Source organism: Urocampus carinirostris, chromosome 3, assembly GCF_059441175.1.
Source record: "Urocampus carinirostris isolate Australia breed hairy pipefish chromosome 3, RoL_Ucar_1.0, whole genome shotgun sequence".
In the NCBI taxonomy this organism is placed as follows: domain Eukaryota; kingdom Metazoa; phylum Chordata; class Actinopteri; order Syngnathiformes; family Syngnathidae; genus Urocampus; species Urocampus carinirostris.
Window position 1 is genome coordinate 47848482 of NC_142351.1, and position 24426 is coordinate 47872907.

At 42.0% G+C, this 24426-nt stretch overlaps 1 protein-coding gene across 1 annotated transcript in view; it reads right to left on the reverse strand.

The window, feature by feature from the left end:
• The window catches only part of gpr153 (G protein-coupled receptor 153), a 64333-nt gene that overhangs the window by 26831 nt on the left and 13076 nt on the right, over positions 1-24426 (reverse strand). Inside the window, exon 2 of the mRNA XM_088332115.1 lies at positions 12834-13412. Within this exon, the coding sequence (XP_088188241.1) occupies positions 12834-13186 (353 nt within the window). The 5' untranslated portion in view covers positions 13187-13412. The remainder of the gene's footprint in view (positions 1-12833; positions 13413-24426) is intronic.

Below are 24426 nucleotides of genomic sequence, written 5' to 3' on the forward strand. Positions count from 1 at the left end.
GACGCTATTGGGCGCTTTGAGATCGCCATACAGACGAGATACAGCAGTGCTTAACGCGCGGTCGGAAATTCACGCGCGGTTGGCAGCGCGAAAAAGTTTTGCGCTGCTCAATACTTTAGAGCACGGGTACACAGCCTTTCACGGGCGTATCGAGGCTGAATCACGGCCAGAAATTTCTGTGGGTGGGTGGTGGTATTTTGCGTAGGAGTCGGATTTGGGCACAACACCGACTCGGGAGCTTTTATACCCGTGGTCCACACGAGAAAATGACGCGGAAATGACGCGATGAGGAAGCGGAATAGTCGCCAGCGTCTGTTTTGCGGGCATACCACCGATGAACAGCAGGTTGGCCAATTTTGCGCATTTTCCATCGCGGGCAACCACGGGCAAAAAAAAAACGCAAAATTTTACCCGCGATACAGACGCAAACGGCTGTGTGACCGGTCCCTTAAGTATCTGCGTCACTACACGCAAGTATATCCATATAGATCCCAATCCAAGACATACCCAAGTGAATGCTGATCTTGAACCGCTTGGAGAATACAGACGCTTTTATTGTAATTTTGAATGGTAACACTTTGAAGTTTTGTGCCAAACTGAAATTATCACCGCAAGTGCTACTAACATTGAGTGATCTGAGTTAGAAACCACAGAAATGGGTTTTTATTCTCACCTGAATTTTCTTTTTCAAACAAACGCCTGTAAATGAGTGTAGCAAGGGCAATTTAGCTGGAAAATAGTTAAGGCAATCGCTTGAAGCCTTACCAGGTACCTTGTTCAAATTTTATCACAACCAGAAAAACTAAACATTACATTTTATACATTTTTCTAATGGTGATTCTAGGCGTTTCCAAAAGTGGCCATTTGAAGACAACCGGTTAACAGCCCCCAAAACATTGCTTTTGTGTATTTTACTTTAGCAAATGTTTAGACATTGTGAATGAATGTTCTCTTACCAGAAGTCAATCAATGAGTCTGCACACTTGTGCGTAATAATGGTTCATAAAAATGAATCACAGGTGGCATTGCATAATTGCAGTATATTTGTAGTATTTCTGTATTTTTTTTTCTTTTCAGAATAAATGCAAAGAAATATATTAGGTCACCAAATTTGATCTTTGGTTTTGTAGTAATTTTGTAGTATTTTTGTAGTATCTCTGTCGTCGTAATTTAAGGTAGACACACAAAGGGACAAAAGGGGCAATCCTGGCAAACCCTACATTTTTCTTCAACAGTAGTACTTTTTTTTACTATTTTATGTATCGTCAAAATCCTGCTGGGTTGTGTGTGGCCCGTGGTGCGTAGTTTGCCCACGATTGTCTTAAAGGGATATTGTGCTTTATTTTTGCGTTTTCATTGCATTTACTTCATTCTCAGCTGTGACTAAAAATTCATTAAAAATGCCACTGCCACCTACTGTTAAGATTGTGCAAATACACTTTACCATATTAGTAAAGCATAAAATAAGTATACAAAAACATAAACAAATGAAAAGAACAAAGAGAAATCAAATACAAGAATAAAAAGTATTCTTCACATTAAACTCAAAACACTCCGATTTAGCACAAATTAAATGCAATGCCTTTTCTAACGCCTACACTAGCATCAGCAATGTACAATGTTCCCTTCCAAGCAGCTAAATGTGTTACTTTCGAAGCTTAATAGTCCTGTTTCAAACAAAATGTGATACAGAAAGACTTTCCAATGTCATTATTGCAATGTGGAAAACCTCTTACGCTTCACGGTCAACACTTAGATAAATTGGAGTTGAATGTTGGGGCCAAGTAAGAGCTTTTTGCCGATGGCAAGAATTGCGTTTCACATCATACGGTCAATTTGTCATTTTGTTCTATATCGGTGTGAAGGCCTTTGATGGTCGTTACATGTTTAAGGAAATTGTTGAAACTGAATATTTGCCAAATGTTTTCATCTTCTTGGGCAATAGACCTTTTTTTTCTTGCACACATGTAAATGTGATAAAGGATATTCCTAGGATAGAACTGTCCTGTTCTCCAATTCTGTGGACAGAGAACAGAGCAAAATAATAAAAACACATGAAGGACTCAAGTCTTAAGTTACAATAAAAATATAATCCTTCATCAAGCTGTTCAAAATGTCATAATTCCCGATTAATTTAACAACACCATTTTTTCCATAGTATATCACGATGAAAATATGACATATTTGAATAAATAATTAATGGAATCAAAATTGTTTTTTTTTTTATTTGTAGTACTAGACTGCAAAGTAAATAAGTTAGTAATATTTACCATGTTGTAATTTGTTTTGAAAAGGTGAATTCGTTTTTTTTATTGTATATTTGAATTACGAGAATAAACTTAACCAGAATGTTTACCTAATAATAACATCAGGTTATACATAATGATTGTTCATGTAATTTAAGAGTGGCTGTTTGAATATTGAAATTTGTTCCTGGCTGTCATAATAGTGTGCGTTTTCCAGTTATATCATTTTCATTCTTTTAAATCATAACGTTAATATTTGAATCACGTTGAACACTTAGTGGTAATCGATGCACTTGATGATTATTCATATTTTTGAATTTACTTTTATTCACTTGTCGCCACAATGCATCCATTCGTCGAGTTGTCATACAGTTTCTACATTGTTCTAAGCGGTGTTCTGATTTACTGTTCGGAGAGAGGCCTTGAGTCTCATTAAACCACCGGCAGGATTTAATCTGAACTAAGGACTGGTGAGAAGCTGCTGACTTGAGATTGTTCCACTCACTTCTGTTTTAAATATAATTACTTATAAGGGCGGCAAGACGGCTGGTTGGTAAGAGCGCAACGGTGCAGAGGTTCAGGGTTTGAGTCCAGCTACCACAACCTCACAGTGTGGAGTTTGCGTGTTCCCCTCCTGCCTGCATGGGTTTCCTTCGGGCACTCCGGTTTCCTCCCACATCCCAGGTTAATTGGCTAGTCCAAATTGTCCCTAGGTATGAATGAGCGAGTGGATGGTGGTATGTCTTTTTGTGCCCTGTGACTGGCTGGCATCCAGTTGAGGGTGTCCCCTGCCCACTGCCCGAAGACAGCTGGGATGGGCACCAGCACCCCCGCGACCCTACTGCGGATAAGTGATGCAGATAATGGATGAACGGATGGATTATTTATAAGTCTAGGATGCTGGTGTAGTCATGCCATCTCTTCATTTGTGAAAATCATATACTTGTTGTTTTTATTTCATGAACACATGTGAGTATGCACATTTGCTTTTTATTACTAAAAGACAATTTAATTCCTTACTGTGATGGGAATTCATCACCATAAAACATCAAGAAATATCTACCAAAAAAACATGTCTTGACCAATTTCAAAGTTGTGTTTCACATACGAAGCTTTTGCAGCTTTATGCAAAGCCACTTTTCCTCAATATGCCTTAAGTTTCAAAAAGAATGAGATTGCATCGCTTAGAAGCTCGAAACCATTGCCCGAACGAGCGTTATAAAGGGTACTGGACGCTGTGAGAGAGCAGCGGCCCAACTACAAGGTTGAAATTCATTATTCAGGCCTTCAGTGAGCGTTAGCGTCAGAGACGAGGCAGCCATGCTTGCTCAGCAGGGCAAACGTGGAGACACTGGAATGGAAAAGGAACAACATTTACATGTCGTTTCGCCCAACAGCACCTGAATATGGAAATGAAGGGACTAACGCAAGGCCACTCGGGGGGAAAGAGAAAGGTGGGGTTAATGGATGACCATGTTATTTACAGAGCCCGCTGGCCAAAACATTATCAACACTTAAATACTGTGTTTAATTCTGTAAAAATCAGCAAATGTCTGTTTGTATTCAGAAGATCTGAGGTCTGTAAAACACTCCCTCTTTGATTCAATGAAATACTGTGGTAAATGCTAAATGCTCTGTGATGACCCGGCCAGATTTGGACAAAACCAAAGTGATTTTATTCGGGCGCTCGCTGGGAGGCGCTGTGGCCATCCGCTTGGCGGCGGCCAACCCGCACCGCGTGGCGGCGATCATGGTGGAAAACACCTTCCTCAGCATCCCGCACATGGCAGCGACGCTCTTCTCTTTCCTTCCCATGCGCATGCTACCTCTGTGGTGCTACAGGAACCAGTTCCTATCCTACCGGCAGGTGGCGGGGTGTATGTAACGGGTGTAATAATAACTTTTATTTTATTGAAATTCCTGCTAAAATATGTGTATAGTTTTTGGTAAATGTCCTGCAATGCTGAGTCCAACAGTGCCATCTGCTGGTATGGGGTGGGGTTTGGTTTTGGCTTCTAACATGTGACCAGGAGGCGGGGTTTGTTGTCAGTTTTACCAGAGTACTACAAAGGTAAGACATATCTTTTGGTGCTCCACAAAATAAGTTAATTTTAAACATTATAACCCCAGCTGACAAATCTCTCACCATGCATAGTAATGTGATTGATATTGTCAAGCTGTTTTGATTTATTTTCGTTTTGTTTCTGTTTTACTAAATATTAATTCCCCTTGTAGAGATCAAAGAGATCAAACCCAGCAGGACTACACTTCCCTCCATTCAGGACATTGGCCAGAAGCGCTGCCTATCCCATGCTAAGAACATTACCGGGGACCCCTCTCACCCCCATCATGGACTGTTCACTCTGCTAGCCTCTGGGAAGAGGTTCTGCAGTGTGCGGTGCAGGACCACCAGGCTCCGCAATAGTCTAGTCCCCCTGGCCATTAGACTGTTAAATGGTCAATCTAACATATAGTTAACTTAAATCTAAACGGCTGCTAATCTGACTTTTTGCACTACTGGCAGTTTTTTATAGCTTGCCACTCATTGCACATTGCTCTCTGCACTATGGTAATTACAGTGTTATTGTTACAGTGTTAATGTTACTGTGTACCTGACTTGTTAACCTGACTGCCCATTTTGCACATCTGGTTAGCTACTCTTCTTGCACTATCGGCACTATGGTAAAATACTATACGTAGCCAATTACAATACAACTTTATTTATATCTGTACATTCAAGGAAACTGTGGGGGTCAGATGCATCGACATTTCGTTCTGTATACACGTGTACTAGAATGACAATAAAGTAGATCTGAATCTGAATCTGAATCTGATTTCTATAGCGCTTCACAATGTGCTTCACACTTACCCATTGACATACACACTCATACTTCAGATTTTAATAAACTGCCATAAATAACAACATATAGATTAGGACTAACATGTACCTTCATGTTACATGTTCATGTACATGTTACATGTTCAACATGTCATCGAGTGCTTTTGGAAAACATCGAAGCGCACAGGGAGCGCAGTTGCTGTGTTTTTGCGGAAACGTGGCTCACGTTTAGCATTCCGGACGCTAACGTGTAGCCACCCGGAGCTACCCGGAGCAATCCGGCTTCAACGCTGCTAAACAGAGACACGAAAGCCGGGGGGAATCGGAGAGAAGGCGGACGGACTTGCTAACACGAGGTGGTGTATCCCTGGATTTTCGCAAAGAAAAGTTATCCATCTGCCGCAGGGATGTCGAATTTTTGGACTGGCCTGACGTCATCCACTTCGCTACAAGCACCCCACGGGCATCATGTTCATCTGTTAATAAACAACAGGGTAGACTGCTGGAAGTGTGAATTTCCCTATGGGGATGAATAAAGTATCTATCTATCTATCTATCTTAGTATTTTGGGTGTTTATAGTGAAATTTAATTATGTCTAGAGAAATGATCAACTGTCAATTTCTCTCTTTCTTTCCTCTTGCTTTTTTCACTCCCTTTCTCATCCTCCCCCCCTCTTTTTTGTCTACTTCTCTCTCCCCCTTTCTTTCCATTTTCCTCCCTATCTTAATGTATCTCTTCCATCGACCTCTCTTCCTCTCACTCTTTCTCTTTGTGTCTATTTCTCCCTTTTCTCTCTCTCTCTCCGTCTTTCAGTTTTCGGCTTAGATTTCGAAGGCTCAGGTATAAAATAAAGTGTAACAGGAATGACAAAAATGGGAACCTGAGTGCGCTGGAGCAAAGAATGGTTAAAGTTGTAATCAAAGGTAGATGTATTGAATAACAGGAGAAAAATGGAACTTTTACTAAACGCTCAGAAGCAAGCAAAGGGACTAATGGAAGTGTATCCCACAAAAAAACGTAATAAACGTCTAAGAAGGGAATCAGTTAATCTGCCATACTATCTTCCCCTCCTCCAAAGTTTTGGTAGCAGCCTTTCTCTAACTAACCAACTACTCAAAGCAATAAAGCATACCCCCAATAACCTGGTGTATTTAACAAGAAGTTTCCTAGTAGTAAGTACATGTAGAGGCCTCTTGCCTTACCCGCACCATACTGCTTTTCTACTAATTAGGCAACAATGCTGTGCCGTGCTTACCTTCAAATGCATTTTTAGGTGTGTCTAATGTTATTTCCACTTTGTGTCTTTAACACGGTGATGCATTGTGAATTTGAGCATCTGTTTTGTCTCAATGGTGATGCCAAATTGGCTGGGCTAACTGTAGTTAGATAACACCCTGGAAAGCACACTTTTTATTTGTTTTCACAGGATCAGAGTAACAGTGGAATGTCTCAGTCATCACCCGGACCAATTTCTTCCTGTTTCACTCAATGCAAGATGAGATAGTCATTTTGCAATCTGAACTAAATTCAACAGTGTTGTGGTACTCGTCTACTTTGCAGAGATATCAATTGTTTAAAGTATTTTCACATAAAAGTCTCAGACTTTCTTTAAGTTGTGCGGCGCCCCCATCGTGCGGTGCGCCATGTGTTTCATATAAAGTGGCGGGCGTAGCTGAGGACACCATTAGGCTGCAAGGGTAAAGCGTGGGCGTCATCGCAAAAGCGTGAGGTTTGGGTGTTTTATAAGGTTCACATTGCAGAGCTCAATGCTCAATTCAGATTTTTGGGTGTAATCCAATGTTTCATTATTAACATTTCCAACTAAATGTGACCTGTATGCAATCTCCTGTGACATCTATGTGTCTGGTGTGTGAACACGGTAAGTTTTCTGCCTGTGCACATGACATCACACGCAATACGGACATTGTTTGCCAAAGTACTCATGGATGGCAGCGTCGTAGCGTAGCTCGCAATTTGAAAGTGAGTGCACTATCGGAGGCTAAGCAGAGTTGTCTCTCAAATATCAATTTAATCCAAAAACCTCAATTTCTCTCCCTTCAATGATTTCCGTGTTTTCGTCCACCATAGTTTGTTGATTTGGAAACGAGCAGCCGGGAGAGAAATAAAGATGAATAAATCAAATGTTCGCAAGTGGAGGAAGCTGAAGAATGAACTCCGACAAGTTGCAAAACCTTGCTCCCAGCTAGGCAAGCTCATCCTGTCCGACATTTTCCTGCCCTGTTTTCTTCTGCCTGATACCTGTTGCCGACCTGTTTCCGGACCCGTTTCTGCCCTGATCTGTCCTCCACTTGAGGAATGAACTCCAACAAGTTGCAAAACCTTGCTCCCAGCTAGGCAAGTTCATTCTGTCCGACATTTTCCTGCCCTGTTTTCTTCTGCCTGATACCTGTTGTCGACCTGTTTCCGGACCCGTTTCTGCCCTGATCTGTCCTCCACTTGAGGAATGAACTCCGACAAGTTGCAAAACCTTGCTCCCAGCTAGGCAAGTTCATTCTGTCCGACATTTTCCTGCCCTGTTTCCTTCTGCCTGATACCTGTTGCCGACCTGTTTCCGGACCCGTTTCTGCCCTGATCTGCCATCCCGACATCCGACTTGTTTTGCCTCGTTGGCTGCCTGATACCTGTTGCCGACCTCTTTTCTGAACTTGATACTGCCCTTGCTCTCCCGTCCCGGTTATTGACCAGTATCCCCACAGTCTAGGATTATCCTCGCTCAACACAAAAGTGCCACTTCCGCGTTCCAGCCACCTGCTACCCGTGTCCGTCGATCCTCGGATCGTGGAAGCAAGCCCTGCTCTCCCTCTTTATCAATAAAACTGAGTAAACGAACGCTACTGGGTCGTGTCTCCATCTCTGGCCTGTGACAGTTTTACTTTGTATTCAATACTTAAAGAAAACACAACCAAACTGCCTTGTTCCTTCTGTATTTCTAATTTCGTACACTTGTATGCTTGTCTGTGTTGCCCCCTGTGTATGTATTAAATACAGAAAGAGAACCACCTAAGGAGCCTGCGCCTTTTAACGCGAAACGCCCTATGTTCGTGAAAATACAGTCAATAAAAGTACAGTGCATTCATACCAAATTTTTGGCATTAAAAAGCGGTGGAATTTATCACGCACCCTATTTTTACATATATGACTATGAAAAAAGACAACAAAGAAAAAAAAACAGAAGTTAAAAACTTTACCCAAACGGAAATCTCGTGTGATCAATGGAGTGGTGTATTCACGCACAAAGTGGTCTCGCTTCAAAATAAAGGAGCCATACACTAAAGTACTAGTCTTTAGATTTTTTTGTTGTTCGCATAAAAAAAATGAAAAAAATCAGTCGGTGTTTTTTAAGGGATACATTTACTTATTTCAGTCGACGTACAATATCGTCAGAACCCAAAGAGACAGTGGACCCAGACGCATAACGTTTTCACACAAGCTTTATTTTACAGGAAGAAGGAATCGCTGGGCAAAAGAGATTGAAACTGGTCAGGACAGATGGCATCGATACCAGATACAGGATACACAAGCAGAGACCGGACAGGACTGGACAGACTGGATCGATACCGGATACTGGACAGACGGGATCGATACCAGATACTCGAGCAAGATACCAGACAGGAAGGGACAGATGGGATCGATACCGTGTACTGGAGACTGGAGCAAGATACCGGACAGGATGAGACAGGCGGGATCGATACCAGATACTGGAGACTGGAGCAAGATACCGAACAGGACGAGACAGGGGGGATCGATACCGGATACTGGAGCATAATACTAGACAGGACGAGACAGGCGGTATGGATACCCTGTACTGGAGACTGGAGCAAGATACCGGACAGTACTAGACAGACGGGATCGATACAGAATACTGGAGCATAATACTGGACAGGACGAGACAGGTGATATGGATACCATGTACTGGAGACTGGAGCAAGATACCAGACAGGACGAGACAGGCGGGATCGATACTGGATACACAAGCAGGATACCGAACTGAGTCAAAACACAAGTCTTGCAAGTGCAGTGATTCGTTGACGGACTGACCAGGAGTGAATGAGAGCACTGAGTTTAAATAGGAGGGGAGCCAAGCAGGAAACGAGCAACAGCTGGCGCCAAACGAGTGGGCCCAAGTGACGGTAATGGGCAACCGTGACAAATATACCTAAAGCAAAAACTTGGTTCACCTTTTTTTCACTTATTAGATTTATTTTCTATTTTCTTCGGACCATAATGTTTATCATAGAATATAAAGAAGATGTTCCTTCTAGTAGCGTTATCTCACCCATGGGTACGTTTTCTCACCACTCTCATGTATTGTATTTATCATCACAAAGAGAAACACTGAAGAAGACCAAGCAAATTTCCTGTTGCCATTTGAATTTTCATCAACGGAATGTTTTGAGTGCAATTTAGTAAAATGTTAACGAGTACAGTGGATGCAATTCTCCTTGTTGTGTGTTCAGTTTTACAGTTAAGTCTAAGTGAAGTGTCATTAAACATCTTAAAGGGACAATGAGTATGATTTAACCACAAAATGTCACTGTATTGTATAGTGCAACCCAAAAATAAATGCTAAAAAGCACAAGGTAGTATACAAACTACAAAGACTTAAAGTGACCGGCCATCACACTTGTCTTTAAATAGCTTTGCCAAGCCTTTCATGATGTTTCTCGTTTTTGAGGCTATCCGTAGTAACAAGAAGGCAGAGAAATATGGCCGCTCCCTTTAAATGAGCCTCATGTTATGTAAAATAACTAACATTTTCACGACCTACGAGGATTTCATGATTTTCACCTTTATACTATAGCTCATATACCTTTGACAAATGATCTAATCAATATTATTATTTAAATGAATTATGATCTTCCTTTCCACTTGAAAGTGCAAAATAACCCGCACTGTCCCTTGAAAGGCCAACCCGTGGCCTCTCTGGCTTTTTGAAAATTATTTTCACCGTTATTTTGAAAAACAGCAAGTAAAAGGGAACCTACAGAAATTACCTAATTCATTTTCTAATTAATGTTTTTGAAAGGAGGATTATAAATTGATTATCGATTTTGTGTATAATTGTGCCTTCAGGACCGATGGGTCCTAAAGCAGGAAGGTTCTTGAAACGTAGCTGTAAGTTGTTTCATAAGGGAAACAAATGTTCATTATTTCCATTGATATTTTAAAAACTATTTTCTTTTAACTCATTGCATTAGGGAACTAGAAAAAGTACGGATATTTGAGTTGTAGAAACCAGTCACTTGATTAAAGAAATACTCAAATGTAAAAAATCTAACAGTACCGTACTTTGTCACCTACCACCTCTATTTCTGTGTCCCAAAACTGGAACGTAAATCGGCATGATTTAGCAGATGGTCTACAGCAGATCTAAGATTTTTGAGGAGTGCCTTAAGGAAAGCGGTCATATGTCAGCACAAACAGCACAATAATTATATAAGAGCAAACGTGTCAACGTGACGAAGCAACTCTCGTGGGAAAACATCCCACAAAACTGACTTGTAGGACAAACCTTGTTGGTAAGAAATGGACTGCAACAAAAACTGGTCTTGTGTAAACAAAATACATCGCCGCTGTCTGAAAATGACTGCAATTGAGAAAAAAATGGGCACGCATCCCAACTAAAAACCAAATGTTATGAGTGAAGTGAAGATTTCTTGGGGACTCTTGCAAGGCCTAATTGTGTTACTGCAAAACGATGCGGTTTGTTAAAAGGACTACTTATTATTCAGTGTCACTTTGCTAATATGGCTTCATGTCTGTAGCCAAATGTCTCCGAGAGCCAGAGCTAGCAGCTGCTCCTTGTGGAATATTGTTATGTGGTGTTAGTTAAAACAGAAGCATTGGCTGGAGAATAGTGTCGCTTAAGACAGGCTGTGAGGATAACTGTATGTTCTACCATTTGTACCTAAGTCTCCTTTATGTGCATTAGCCTGTTCAGTGCAGGGAAAGGTGGAATTCTGATAAGTGGGTGTCTGGCATGGTACTCAGCCGGAAAAGGGTGGCATGCTCCCTCCGGGTAGGGGATGAGATCTTGCCCCAAGTGGAGGAGTTCAAGTATCATGGGGTCGTGTTCACGAGTGAGGGTAGGATGAAACAGGAGATCGACATTCGGACCCTGTACCGGTCCGTTGTGGCGAAGAGGGAACTGAGCCGAAAGGCATAGCTCTCGATCTACCGGTCGATCTACCCTCACCTATGGACATGAACTGTGGGTTATGACCGAAAGAACACGATCCCGGATACAAGGGGGCAAAATGAGTTTCCTCCACAGGGTGTCTGGGTTTTCCCTTAATGATAAGGTGAGAAGCTCAGTCATCCGGGAGGGACTCTGTGTAAAGCCGCTGCTCTCCCGCATTGAGAGGAGCCAGTTGAGGTGGCTCGGGCATCTGATAACGATGCGTCCTGGACGCCTCCCTCCCCGGGGGCGACCCAGGACACGCTGGAGAGACTCTGTCTCTCGGCTGGCTTGGGAACTCCTCGGGATTCTGTCGATGAGCTGGAGGAAGTGGCTGGGGATAGGGACGTCTGGGCTTCACTTTTAAGGCTGCTGCACCCGCGACCCGAACCCGCATAAGCGGAAGATAATGGATGGATGGATGGATGGATGGATAGATGGATGGATGGATGGATGGATGGATGGATGGATGGATGGGTATCTGGCAATTTTTTATATTTATTTTTTTCATTTCACTTAAAGTGATTTAAGATCAAAGAAGCACGGCGGTGGAGTGGTCAGAGTGTCTGCGGCACAGTTCTGAAGTCATGGGATCAAAACCTGCACAGAGTTAGCATGTTCTCCCTGTGTTTCCTCCCACATTCCAAAAACATGCATGTCAGGTTAATTGGCTGGTCCAAATTGTCCCTAGGTGTGAATGAGCAAGTGAGTTGTCCGTCTCTGTGTGCCCTGTGACTGGCTGGCAACCAGTTGAGAGTGTCCCCTGCCCAGTGCTTGAAGATAGCTGGGATGGGCTCCAGCACCCCCGCGACCCTAATGAGGATAAGCGGTGCAGATAATTGGTTGATGGATGATTCAGAATCATTTAATACTGTTCAGGAGCATCACTTCCCATTTGTGAACATCACATTACATTTCAAACTGGGTAGCGCCGACAACCATATACAAATGTATAGGGAGCTTTTGTGTTATTTTTTTATAGTTAATGTGGGAAATAGACTCTCACCTGAACATGGTGGGTTTTGCAGTAAATTTTTGAGAAAGTCCATGCTGGTACACATGTGTACCAGACGTAACAATTAAGCTAGGCTGGTCATTATTGCACTTGATTCAATGGAGCTAAAATGAGGACCGTTGAGGATGGAAGAGTAATGGCACTGGGTGGTAAAACACAAATTGTCTTACATACTCTTAACGTCAGACACCGGAGCCTCAGAAGACTCTGCCACTATTCCACAAGTGTCACTAGATGAGTGGGAGGAAGGCGAGAGTGATGCTAGGAATCAAATGGACTGAACCATTTCGAACCAGTGGAGTGTCTCTGACACTGCATAGTTAGCATTGTTTCTCCATGATTTTTCACAATAAAGCCTGTAATATGATTTATTAAGGAAAAGAGAGTTTTAATGTGCTATAGTTTTTGAGGGTGCTGAGGTTGAAATAGGAGATCTCAAGTACCCCAAAAACCGGGTTAGTTACGCCCATGGTTGCAGCCCTATCAAGCTAAATAAAGCGATCAGAATTTGAATGGGAAGGAGAGTATCATACCTGTAGTTGACAGGCCAGCGTACCATCCACATGCGGTGGTAAGAAAGCGAGGTGACGGAGAAGCAGGTGACCAAGGTCAGAGTGTAGAAGGTGGACACGAAGACTTTACACAATCCTTCGTTCCACTCGTAGTTGGAATGTTGACGTCGCAGCGTGATGATGCAGTACATGGTGACAGGGATGGCCATGTTGAGGATGTGCGTCCCGGCCAACGTGCAGATGAGGAACTCGAGAGGTTTCCACTTCTTCTGCTTGGCGCTCACGCTGAGGATGCTCCACGCGTTGGCCAGGATGGACACGCCCGAGCAGACCAGCCAAGCCAGCGTGTTGGCGTCGATGATGTCATCCGCCATGTCGGAGGGGGGCCGGGCACAGCCTCGGAGGCCGCGAGGAATCGTGGGCAAGAGCCGGCGAATGCCAGGAGAAGGAAAAGGTGGCGGCGACAGTGACAGGCAGGAGGGGATGCAGGGCTTTGGACGAGAACGGCATCCTACATGGGTTGGAGCGCACTCTCCATGGCAGGGAGAGGACACGCCTGTGAGGGACGATTGGGAAGGCAGGCAGATCTGGGCCGATTGCCTGAAAATCCCAAACATATGTCATTTGTCAGTCCAATTGAAAATACATTGTTAAAAGGACCTATTGACCCCTTACACACATGTGACCTAACGCTGTGAATACACCATGACGGACAGTACTAATCCGTAGTAAACAGTGGACCAGGCCAGTAATCAGTAGGCAACAACAACAAAAATAGCTAGACTACTCAAAACGATTGGCAATAACTACTCAAACGAATATCGAGCAGCTGTCAGATGACGTGCCTCGCTTTGTCGGAAATTACAAAGAGTGATATTCAGAGAAACTGAGGATTATTATATTGAGTGTCTTTGACGTGACTCGTACCTACTTAACATTAAATTGCTTCGAAATACATCAAACGTGCCCTTAAAAAATGTTCGCTGCAAATCATGGAATACTTAAGGGCTGCCAGCCTCCCAGCGTTATGCCTTGGGACGACACCAATCCCTCTGTTTGACTGCAGATAAACATTGCTGTCTTCTGTTTTTATCACTAAAGTGTGTATTCCAAATCAGACTTGGAAGCTTGCCCACCGCACAGGAATGAATCACCATTGTAAAAAGTGATGGTTATATTATTGTGTGGTGGTTATTGCTATTTGTTTAAACTCAACCTGCTATTCAACTACCGTGCACTCAAGTGCTGCTTGCCGTCCATCATGGCTCTCATTCTGCCAGAGAAGGCAATGTGACGTCACTTGCAAAGGGGTCAATAAAGGATAAAAGTTTTAAACAGGGGTGTCAAATTAATCTGCGCTTGATGGCCACATGGTAGAAAAAACACTCACGGGGGCTGGATTCAATGATTAGAGAGAAAGAACAAAAGAGACAGAATTGCTAAGCGACATTTTCCATCTGTTTCATTTTGAATAAAATTTCCACCGTTGAATGTGGTCACGTGACGAGGCTGCCGGGTTTGATTGGTTTAACATGGTAGAGCCTTGCAGGAGGTCCCCGTCATAATAAAGACAAATGTGTACTTGCGTGGAGGGGATTTAGTAAGTAACGAAGAAACAACTTCAATTTTGCCTAAAGTAAAAGTACCGTTTTTCTTCACAAATTCACTAAATTTAAAGTTTTTGGATTACTAAACACTCCTTGAAGTACAACATTTACCAAAACTTACTCAAGAAAATGTAACGGAATTATTGTACTCCGTTACAACCTACCTATGTATACAGTATATTACTACCAGAGTCCTAATCTCAACGGCACACTATTTGCACGAAATAAAAGGAATAAAAATATAGATCCTAAAGTGTAAATGAGATGCGAGTGAGGCGCAGCAAAAGTGGCAAAACCGAATGGAATGTTGTCACAATAAGCCCAAAAGCCATTTGGCCAGATGCCGCGCTTCTTCTTCTACCGGCCTATTTAGTAGCCGACACCAACGAAAGCACCACAAGATATTCAATAATGTCCCTTCTGCTGCCGGCTGAAAAATGCTTGCCAAACAGCCGGGAATGCTGTCACATTCATTTTCCCTCTTTTGGCTTGTCCAAACACTGATGCGCTGCGGGCACAAAGTCCCCCCGTCCCGGCCCCCAAACCCCCGATGGGAGACACTGAAAATGACCTCATCACTGTAACCCAGGGGTTTCAAATTAGCATCCCCCAGGATGATGGTTTGCGGGCCCCACCTTATTATTAAAGCTAAAGGTACGGTGTGTATTATTTTTACCACTGGATGGCGCCATGTTCTGTCGTGCCGCCTAAAACGAGTGCTAAAAGCACAAGCGGAAAATACATGATACGGAGACCCGAAAGAAAGGAAGAAGAGAGATACTTTTTTTTTCGTTTTTGTCTTGTTCCTCTTTAATTCACTTCCTTCTTTTTATTTGCTTTCTTCTTTCTTTTTCCTCCATTTTCCTTTTTTTGCTTTTTTTCCCATTACTTCTCATTTTATTCCGGTTTTCCTTTTTTGCCTCTTCTTCTTTTTCTTCTCCCTTATTTTTATTCCTTTTCAAAAATTATATGTTCGTCTTTCTCTGAAAAAGGCTGTTTCAAAACTCGTAGGAAAAGATTGCTTTTTGCTCACTTTCAGTCTCCGTAGTTTGTATTCTTCCTTCGACTCATTTTTTTTGCGCTACACATTACAGCGACATCTAGTGGACAAATATAAAACACAGTTCCTTTAATAAAGGTGTAATGTTTTTAGCAGCGTTTTTTGCAGAGAACCCCATTCGACCCAACTTCACCCGGATCCTAGCTTCGACAGCCCCCAACTCAATTGAATGTAAGACCCCTGCTATAACCAAAATCGGTGTTTGCAGGTGAGGTGCCATGATGGTGTAGTGGTTCAATTGTAGGAGTTCAGGCAGGTTTGGGTTATTTCTAGGGATGTGTAGTAAGCAAGGTGAGGCATGTGACGCTGTGCCTCAACTGTAATCATAGAAATATATGATTAAAATATATTAAATGGTTATGTTTAGTTTAGTTTTCAAATTATACTAGTACTGGGGCGGCAGTAGCTCAAGAGGTAGAGCGCTCGTCTTGGGATCAAGGGATCCCAGTTCGAATCCTGGCTTGTCCGTGTTACATGTCGAAGTGTCCTTGGGTAAAACACTGAACCCCTAATACCCCCAAAAAGCAGGTTAGCGTCTTACAAGGCTGCAATACAAGGCCGCTATTGGGAAATGTGAAGCACACTGTAAAGCGCTTTGGGAAGTCATTGACTTGAAAAGCGCTATATAAATGCAGATCATTTCATTTCATAGTAATAGTATTTACACATTTAATGCCAGACGTGTCTCTCGAATGAGAAGTGACGGTGCCAGCATATTTTTGCCATTTTGACTCATTTTGAAGGCCTACAGAAAATTTTGTTTCGTAGTTTATAGGTCTCTCACAGTTTCATTTTTCAATTTATCCAATCTAGTCATTCCCAACATACTCCTCAAACAGTACATCTCAAATGAGCGGAGAGGTGTTGTGAAAGGATAGTGGTATGTTTGGACACAATCTAAGGGATGGGCAGGTCACCTGTATGATGCGGCAGGGGTAAACCAGTGAAAGCTGTCGGGCACTGCTGTTTAACAGAAGAGTGTGGTGTGTCACCCCGAGTGACACTGCCGCTGTCTTGTGTCCTGTTTCATCTGGAGGGACGAAAGCATGACCGACTTGGGTGCAGAGGTGCTTAACTTGTTTGAGTGTTTGGGCATTTGGGTTGGCCATTGTCAATTTTGTGTGTTTTTTCTCTCCTTTTTTCCTTTTTTCTTTTCTTTGTTTTTGTGTATGTGTTTGTCTTGCTATCGGTCACACCTCGGAAGGGATATGACCAGGGTAGATAGATAGATAGCTATAAAGGCATCGGACAAAGCAGAAGAAAGCTTCGATACTCATCTTTCTTTTCTAGCTTTTACCATTGTTTAGTAAACAACAGTTAGATATTGCGTATCTCTATATGTATATGTATGCAGTGGTTAGCACGTGTGCGGCACAGTTCTGAGGTCATGAGTTTGAACCTTACTATGTGGAGTTTGCATGATCTCCCTGTGATTGCGTGGGTTTCCTCCGAGCACTCCGGTTTCCTCCCACATTCCAAAAGCATGCTTGTCAGGTTTATTGGTGACTCCAAATTGTCCCTAGGTGTGAATGAGGGAATGGATTGTCTGTCTCTTTGTGCCCTGCGACTGTCTGGCAACCAGTTCAGGGTGTCTCCTGCCCACTGCCCGAGGATAGCTGGGATGGGCTCAAGCACCCCGCGACCCTACTGAGGATAAGCGGTGCAAATAATAGATGAATGGATGGATGGATGTATGTATAACAAAACATTCAAGACATCAAACAAGAGAAGATGAAATAAAAGATCCTTGCTTTGATCTAGGGATTCCCAGGTGCTTGTGAGGGTCTGAGCTGCTCAAGCACAGCATGATTCATCCCAGTCCAGAAATTCTGTTCTACAAACAGAACACAGCAGCTATAGCATAAACGTCTGCAAAATTTGAAACCAAATGCGGGCCAGCAAGGAATATCGTACCTATTGTTGTGTATTACATTTTGATGCTCAACTGAAAGAACAGTTCATTAAGGAAACAAAACGAACAAGCGTCCCAATGAAATCTTGAAATTCTCGCTTTAATGCTCGGACGGTATCAGGACTGCAGAAATCAGACGGTTTGAGTTTTATGATGAGAATCATGAAGTAGTCAGAATCCTGAAAATTCTCTGATCGTTTGTTTTTGTCAAGTAAGAAGTCTGACTATTATTTGATAATTACCAACAGTGAGAACCATATTTTGGAATTTGGACCTAATGACACACTGTTTTAATTGAATGATAAGTAATAAAACCAGAAGTATTTCATCTTAATTTTGTTGTTGCTACAGTTTATAAGTCCTCTTGAGTTTTTCTTTTTAAGGTTGAGTTTGTGTCTTTGGGTTAATTATTGGTTTATTTTGGTATGGTTACATTTTAAAACCCAGGTTAGTTCGCCCTGAAATGATCAGTACACTTTCTACTATCAGCTAGGATATTTTTGTCTATTTTAATATGTGTGTTTAAAGTTAGTTGTAATATTAAAATTTGACGAGACATGTCAGTATTCATGATTGTATAATTTCTTCAGTTCAAACATCTTTATTTTAGGAACATGTAACTTGCTACTTTATTTAGTTGTAAATATATTATTTCTCAGTCGTGTTTATTATTTTTTTTTCCATTATTTCAGTTGTGCTTTATTTCGTAGCCAGAAGTGGCCTTGAGCGCTATTATATCAGACTTGCTAGAACAAGTTTCAGACAAAGGGTCGCAGTAAAAACTTTCACCGCTGTCCATTAATATTTATTTTCTTCAAAGTTTAGGTTTCTGTTCGTATAAGAGTCCTCTGCGCACTTGTGAATTGCTACAGCCAATGTCTAATAACAATTTGTTCCTGGAATAATATGTGAATAAAACCTTTGAAGGAACTGTTCATCATCTCGAGCCTTTGTTTTCAAAACTTGCCTCCCTACTCGGAATCAAACGAACACACGAAGGGATAAAAAAAATCATTTAACAACTAGTTTAAATGTGGGTCATTCCAAAAATGTGTTTGAAGTGCCCCAAATTTCTCAAGAAGGAAAGACAGTATTTGCATGGTTGTTTAGAACAACGTTTCTCAACTGGCAAGTTGCGGACCTCTTTTCAGTGTGTCGCGGGTCTTTTCCTTGCCCAAAAATTTCTAAGAAAACAAAACAATTGAGTTTCAAAGACACTCCCTAACAGTAGATGGTAATAATGCCCTGCAAATGCGAGTTGACACCCGTTATTTCACACTACAGAAACAAATGTTAAAGTTTGTTTGCACATGCCATGGTAAAAAATCCAGATACCATTATCGGTTTACTGTAGCAAATGGGGACCAGAGCCCTCCGGCATATACAAAAATCCACCAAACAGTTCATCATGAGGGAAGAAAAAATGCCTTGGCAAAACAAAGCCACCAGAGAGCAGTGTTGGCATCATTTTTAAGCAGACTTGTTGAAAAAAATGGCAACGATTTCAAGCATTTTTAATCATTGAAAACACAATTTAAATTCAAGCATTTCCAAGGATTCCAAGCACCCATACGAACCCTGAAGACATTAGAGAAGTGGACATTTTTTCTCAATTTGGGTCGCAACTTGTCGTTAGGGTGGTGGTTTTCTTCTAGACCAGTTGAGAAACACTGGTCTAGAACCAAACCACCTCCTCCATGGAGGAGTCCTAATCGAACCCTGCACTTAGCCTTCAATCAATGGCGCAGGACTTGGAGACGGACCGCTGTGTGAAGGTCAGCTGTGCAAACCGCGACGCAAGCAGTGACAACTTTGGTCAACAATCTGCAAAACTAACTTGTTTTAAATTGTGTCTCGAGAATGGTTTATTCAGACGGATCGAGTGCACCGTGTCAACAGGCCTGTTGAAAAAAACCAACTAAAGTGACTCATAAAAAGCTTGTCTTCTTGTAATGACTAGCCATACATCAAGAAGCGAGAACACAAAGTGCCGGATGTCGAAGTCATTAGTGGTTTACATTGTGGATCGCCGCAACTGAGTATTACATCGGGATACTGCTTCCAAACACATTCCGATCTCTAAGAGAGGGGTGGGCAAAGTACAGCCCGCAGGCTGGATCGAGCCTGCCAACAGATGTAATCTGGCCCATGAGACAAAACTGAGAGAAGCACAAGAGAAAAAAGGGCCGTATTATCTTGAAGCGGGACTAAGTCTTTGTGCTTGGAAAGTTCACTACTTTTGGTTTTAAACAAGCACATGTTGTTTGCTTGTTCTTTTATATTCAGGAAATTTAATTGTGTTTCACACATCCGCTGCATTTAAGAGCCTTTAGCAGGAACAAAATGCTGCAGCGAGGCTTTTAACTAAGACAATAAAGTTTGAGAAATGAAATGAAATGAAATGATCTGCATTTATATAGCGCTTTTCAAGTCAATGACTTCCCAAAGCGCTTTACAATGTGCTCCACATTTCCCAATAGCGGCCTTGCAGCCATGTAACGCGCTAACCTGCTTATTGGGGGTATTAGGGGTTCAGTGTCTTACCCAAGGACACTTCGACATGTAACACGGACGACCCAGGATTCGAACTGGGATCCCTTGATCCCAAGACGAGCGCTCTACCTGCTGAGCTACTGCCGCCCCCACTTGAGCACATGACCCCGATTTTAGCTAGCCTGCATTGGCTTCCTGTTAGCTTAAGATGTGATTTTAAGGTTATCATGCATGGACTTGCTCCCTCATATCTTTCAGATTTAATTTCGCCCTATGTTCCGGTCCGGACCCTTCGCTCTGAAAACGCTGGAGTACTAGTGATCCCAAGGTTCGAGAGCATTCTTCATTCGGGCCCCGGTGCTGTGGAATGCCCTTCCCCCTGAGATTCAACCTGCAACCTGGGTGGAAATGTTTAAATCTAAGCTTAAAACACACTTCTACTTTATAGCATATGAATAACCTATACTTTACGTTGATAACACAATGAGTGAATTTGAGCTGCGGATCGCCACCAACAACACGGAGTCTTGGCTTTCCCGACGCCGCATTACATCAACGGCTCGAACGAGACGTAAAAACAGGGGTTGGAGACTACGTGCTACAATAACAGCCGAACCATTGACACACACTGCTCACTGTGGTCTTTGTGTTTGCTGTTTACTTTCCGCCGCTAACCGTTTCACCGGATGCTAACGTTAGCATAGCGCTAAATCTCCTGCCCGCTGCTATCAATAAACAGCAGCTTGCACACCCCAACGGAGCTTTATCGTCGACTGCGACTTTAATCGGGCATGTTTATGGACTGCACTCCCAAATCCATTCAATTGTGGACTGAGCAATTTGGAAAAACACTGGACTATGTGTAATGTGTAATGTAAGATCAAACATCAAACATTCCGGTTGTATCCAGCAACTCTGTTTGACACTCACCCCCCTCATCAACCCCCCCTCGGAGGAAAACAAAGCCTACTTACAACAAAGTCAGTTAGTTCTTTGTTCCTTTATCTCTTTGTTTCCTTATTCTCACTGTAAATGTGGAACTGGAGTCGTCCAATTTCGTTGTCACAGCATATCCCATGTTGTAACAATGACAATAAAGGCATATTCTATTCTATTCTATTCTATTCTATTCTATTCTATAATATGTGTATTATTTGCCCTCATGCAAGTTAATAGTCTGTAACAATAGTTTGCAATAGTCTTTGATCTGTGCAGCCCTTTGAGACTATTTGTGATTAAGGGCTATACAAATAAACATGACTTGACTTGACTTGAAAAGGTTGACATTAATGGCCTACCATTTATCTACCAGAAAACATTTGAGGAAACAAAACATCCTGATTCATGGCCGACATTCAATTCTCTGGCTAATTTTTTTTCTGTAATTGTTTTTGCATTTTATGATCAAGATATTACATTTCATGCAATGAAAGACTTCTGAAGTAAGCCTAATCCGATTTTTCAATGCAGATAATCACATTGAGTGCTTTAAAAGGGGAGACATGACTTTGCTTTTGCTTAAAATTTTCTATAAATAAATATATTTTTTTGTATATTCTGAGTGTTTCAAAACCATCCATCCATTATCTGCTCCTCTTATCCTCAGTAGGGTCACAGGGGTGCTGGAGCCCATCCCAGCTATCTTCAAGCAGTGGGCAGGGGACACTCTAAACTGGTTGCCAGACAGTCGCAGTGCACACAGAGACAGACAATTCGCTCGCTCATTCACACCTATGGACAATTTAGACCACCCAATTAACCTAAAATGCATGTTGCTGGAATGTGGGAGGAAACCGGAGTGCCTGGAGGAAACCCACGCAAGCACAGGCAAATATGCAAACTCCACACAGCAAGGCTGCTAGCTGGTTATGGAAAAAATGTATTGGCTTGTGTGATCTGAGATATCAGATTTAAAACTCTCTATTTCAGGGGTCGAGAACCCTTCTAACCCAAAGGGCCATAAAAGCAAAAATATTTTGATTTTGAGCCACATCATATCCGTATTTTGTGACAAAATTCACTAAAACTTCCAGGCCCGCTCTCCAGACAAAAGCTAATTCTGCAGCACGTTTTATTTCACTGAGAAACATTTGATGGTTTCATAAAATATATAAAGTAATAATAACAATAATAATAATAATAATAATAATAATAAATCCTGTGTCTCATATCAATAAAAATATACCACTAAAAATGTGTCTCCCTCACAGTCACTTAAGTGTTGAGGATCATTTTGACCATCATCTTTGTCCCAGGTAACAGTTTGAAAACAAGGTGTGAGCCAAGTTATTTTGTAAAAATGTCCAAAAATACTAACCTATTTACCTTTGGTGCGGACCTCTCCTGGCAAAGGGGGTTAAGAGGTGCGCACACTCTGTGTATGGCTCCGTCCATTCCTACCGCTCAACGAATCAACTAACTCTGGGTGCTTTGCTGGAATTTTAGTGTGTTTAGAGTTGGTTCTGTGGGTTTTCATAATAAAGTGTCTCGACATTTTAATTTTTAAAAAAAATTCCATCTAAAATATTCTTTATTGAGATTCTGCCAGAACGGGGTCCATTTGTGTGACACCCTGACTGTAAATTATAGTTGGGCCCGTGTCCTTTATCTACTGGACAGGACCATTTTTACATGCACTGTTTTTCTGGCTTTGCTCGTGCTAAAAACTCATTTAATAATGCAGTGTTACTGTTGCACACGTCAATTTTATCTCTGAGCCAGATGTACTATTGAAAAGAGACATATATTACCAACCCCTGTTCTATCTGCATATACAAAATGTTAAATACATTGTCCTTTTTTTCAACCTGGCCCCCATGCAAATATTTTTTAAAGAGTTTGCTGCCCACTCCGGTTTGTTAGCAGGTGAGAGCAAAAAGTAGAGTTTGAATGTAAAAACACTCCTTTCCATTTGAAATAACAGCTTGAGCACTCAACATTCACTGAGCCTGCTATTGGAAATGTTTTTCCTCCCCCAGAAAAAAGTACTTACAAATTGTTCTCCCTTCAATTTTAAGGTTTCAAATGACAGAATCACTGCGAACAGACAGTCCTTGTATCGAATGACTTCAGAGAGATGTTAATTTTAATAAGTCGGCTTAAAACGACATAAAATGTTCTAGAACAGTCAATGTGAGGTTCTTTGATGCGTAGGTAAAAAATTGTGTTTGTCACATTTTGAAGGTAAACCCAAACGCAGGGAGGCATCCTTTGTTGAGGGAATCTGATCAAAGCCACTCCTCCTATCTAAAGGTGATTTTCATCAATTATCTGCACCGCTTATCCTCGGTAGGGTCTTGGGAATACTGGAGCCCATCCCAGCTATCTTCAGGCAGTGGGCAGGGGACACCCTGAACTGGTTGTCAGGCAGTCGCAGGGCACACATGGACAACTCACTCGCTCAGTCACACCTACGGACAATTTGGACCGGCCAATTAACCTGACATGCATGTTGCTGGAATGTTGGAGGAAACTGGAGTGCCTGGAGGAAACCCACGCAAGCACAGGCAGAATATGCAAACTGCGCACAGGAAGGCTTGTAGCTGGATTTGAACCCATGACCTCAGAACACTGCCCCAGACTTGCTGAACACTCCGCAACCATAATCTATCATACTGAAATCATTCCCAGAGGCTTGATGAGCAGCGCCAGAGCATTTATAATATTTTTTTACTAAAAAAAGAAAACCAATTTTTGAGTTTTGGCCCTCGGGGACAATGCTTTTGAAAACGTATTTACACGTTATGGCATTTAAATAGTTGAATACAGAATAGGCAAACTTATTTTTAATTTTTCAATCTGGAGTTGCTCACATTTCTTACACCTTAGTGATGAAATTATTGGAAGTTTTCATGCGGTGCACAGTCTGAGCCGCACACACACAAACAGGGAAGAGCTCTCCTTCACAGACGAAGGGATTAGGGCGGCCCTTGGAGGTCAGCGCACAATCAATCTGCTGCTCATTAGCCTGTTATCAGAGTCCAGCAGAGGCGCTTTCATGCGTAACCAATCATGTGCAGGACCTGCTTGTTAACCCACTGTCCTGCAAAAAAGACTGAACGGGGGCCGAGGGCCATCCTTTTTAGGGGTCTTCTGCAATGTTTTCTGCATACGGTTTGGATGGAACGTGATTTAATAAACTGCTTTATTTAATCTGCCACTTGATTCCCCTCTATCACATTGCACCCACGGCCTGTGTTAGGCTCCAGTATAATTAAGCAGTATTAGGGTTGTTATTAACAACATTACTCCTTTGAGGCTTCAGAGGAAGAATGTTACCGCTGGTCAAACGGTTCACTTTTTTTTCGTGTTCATGGGTGACCTTATAACGTAACATTCTTGAGAAAAGCATATACCTCTATTTTCATTTTTATTTAGCAGCTGGAGACACTTGCTTGAGTCCCCTGGGGAAAGTGCTGTCATTTATTCTCATTATTTCTCCATGATGTCATATTGTTAGTTGGAGTAAAGAGCATCCTGTTTTTCCACTCATGTGTAAAGGAAAACATGTTTTGGTTTTGTTTATCTATTTTTAGGTAGGAC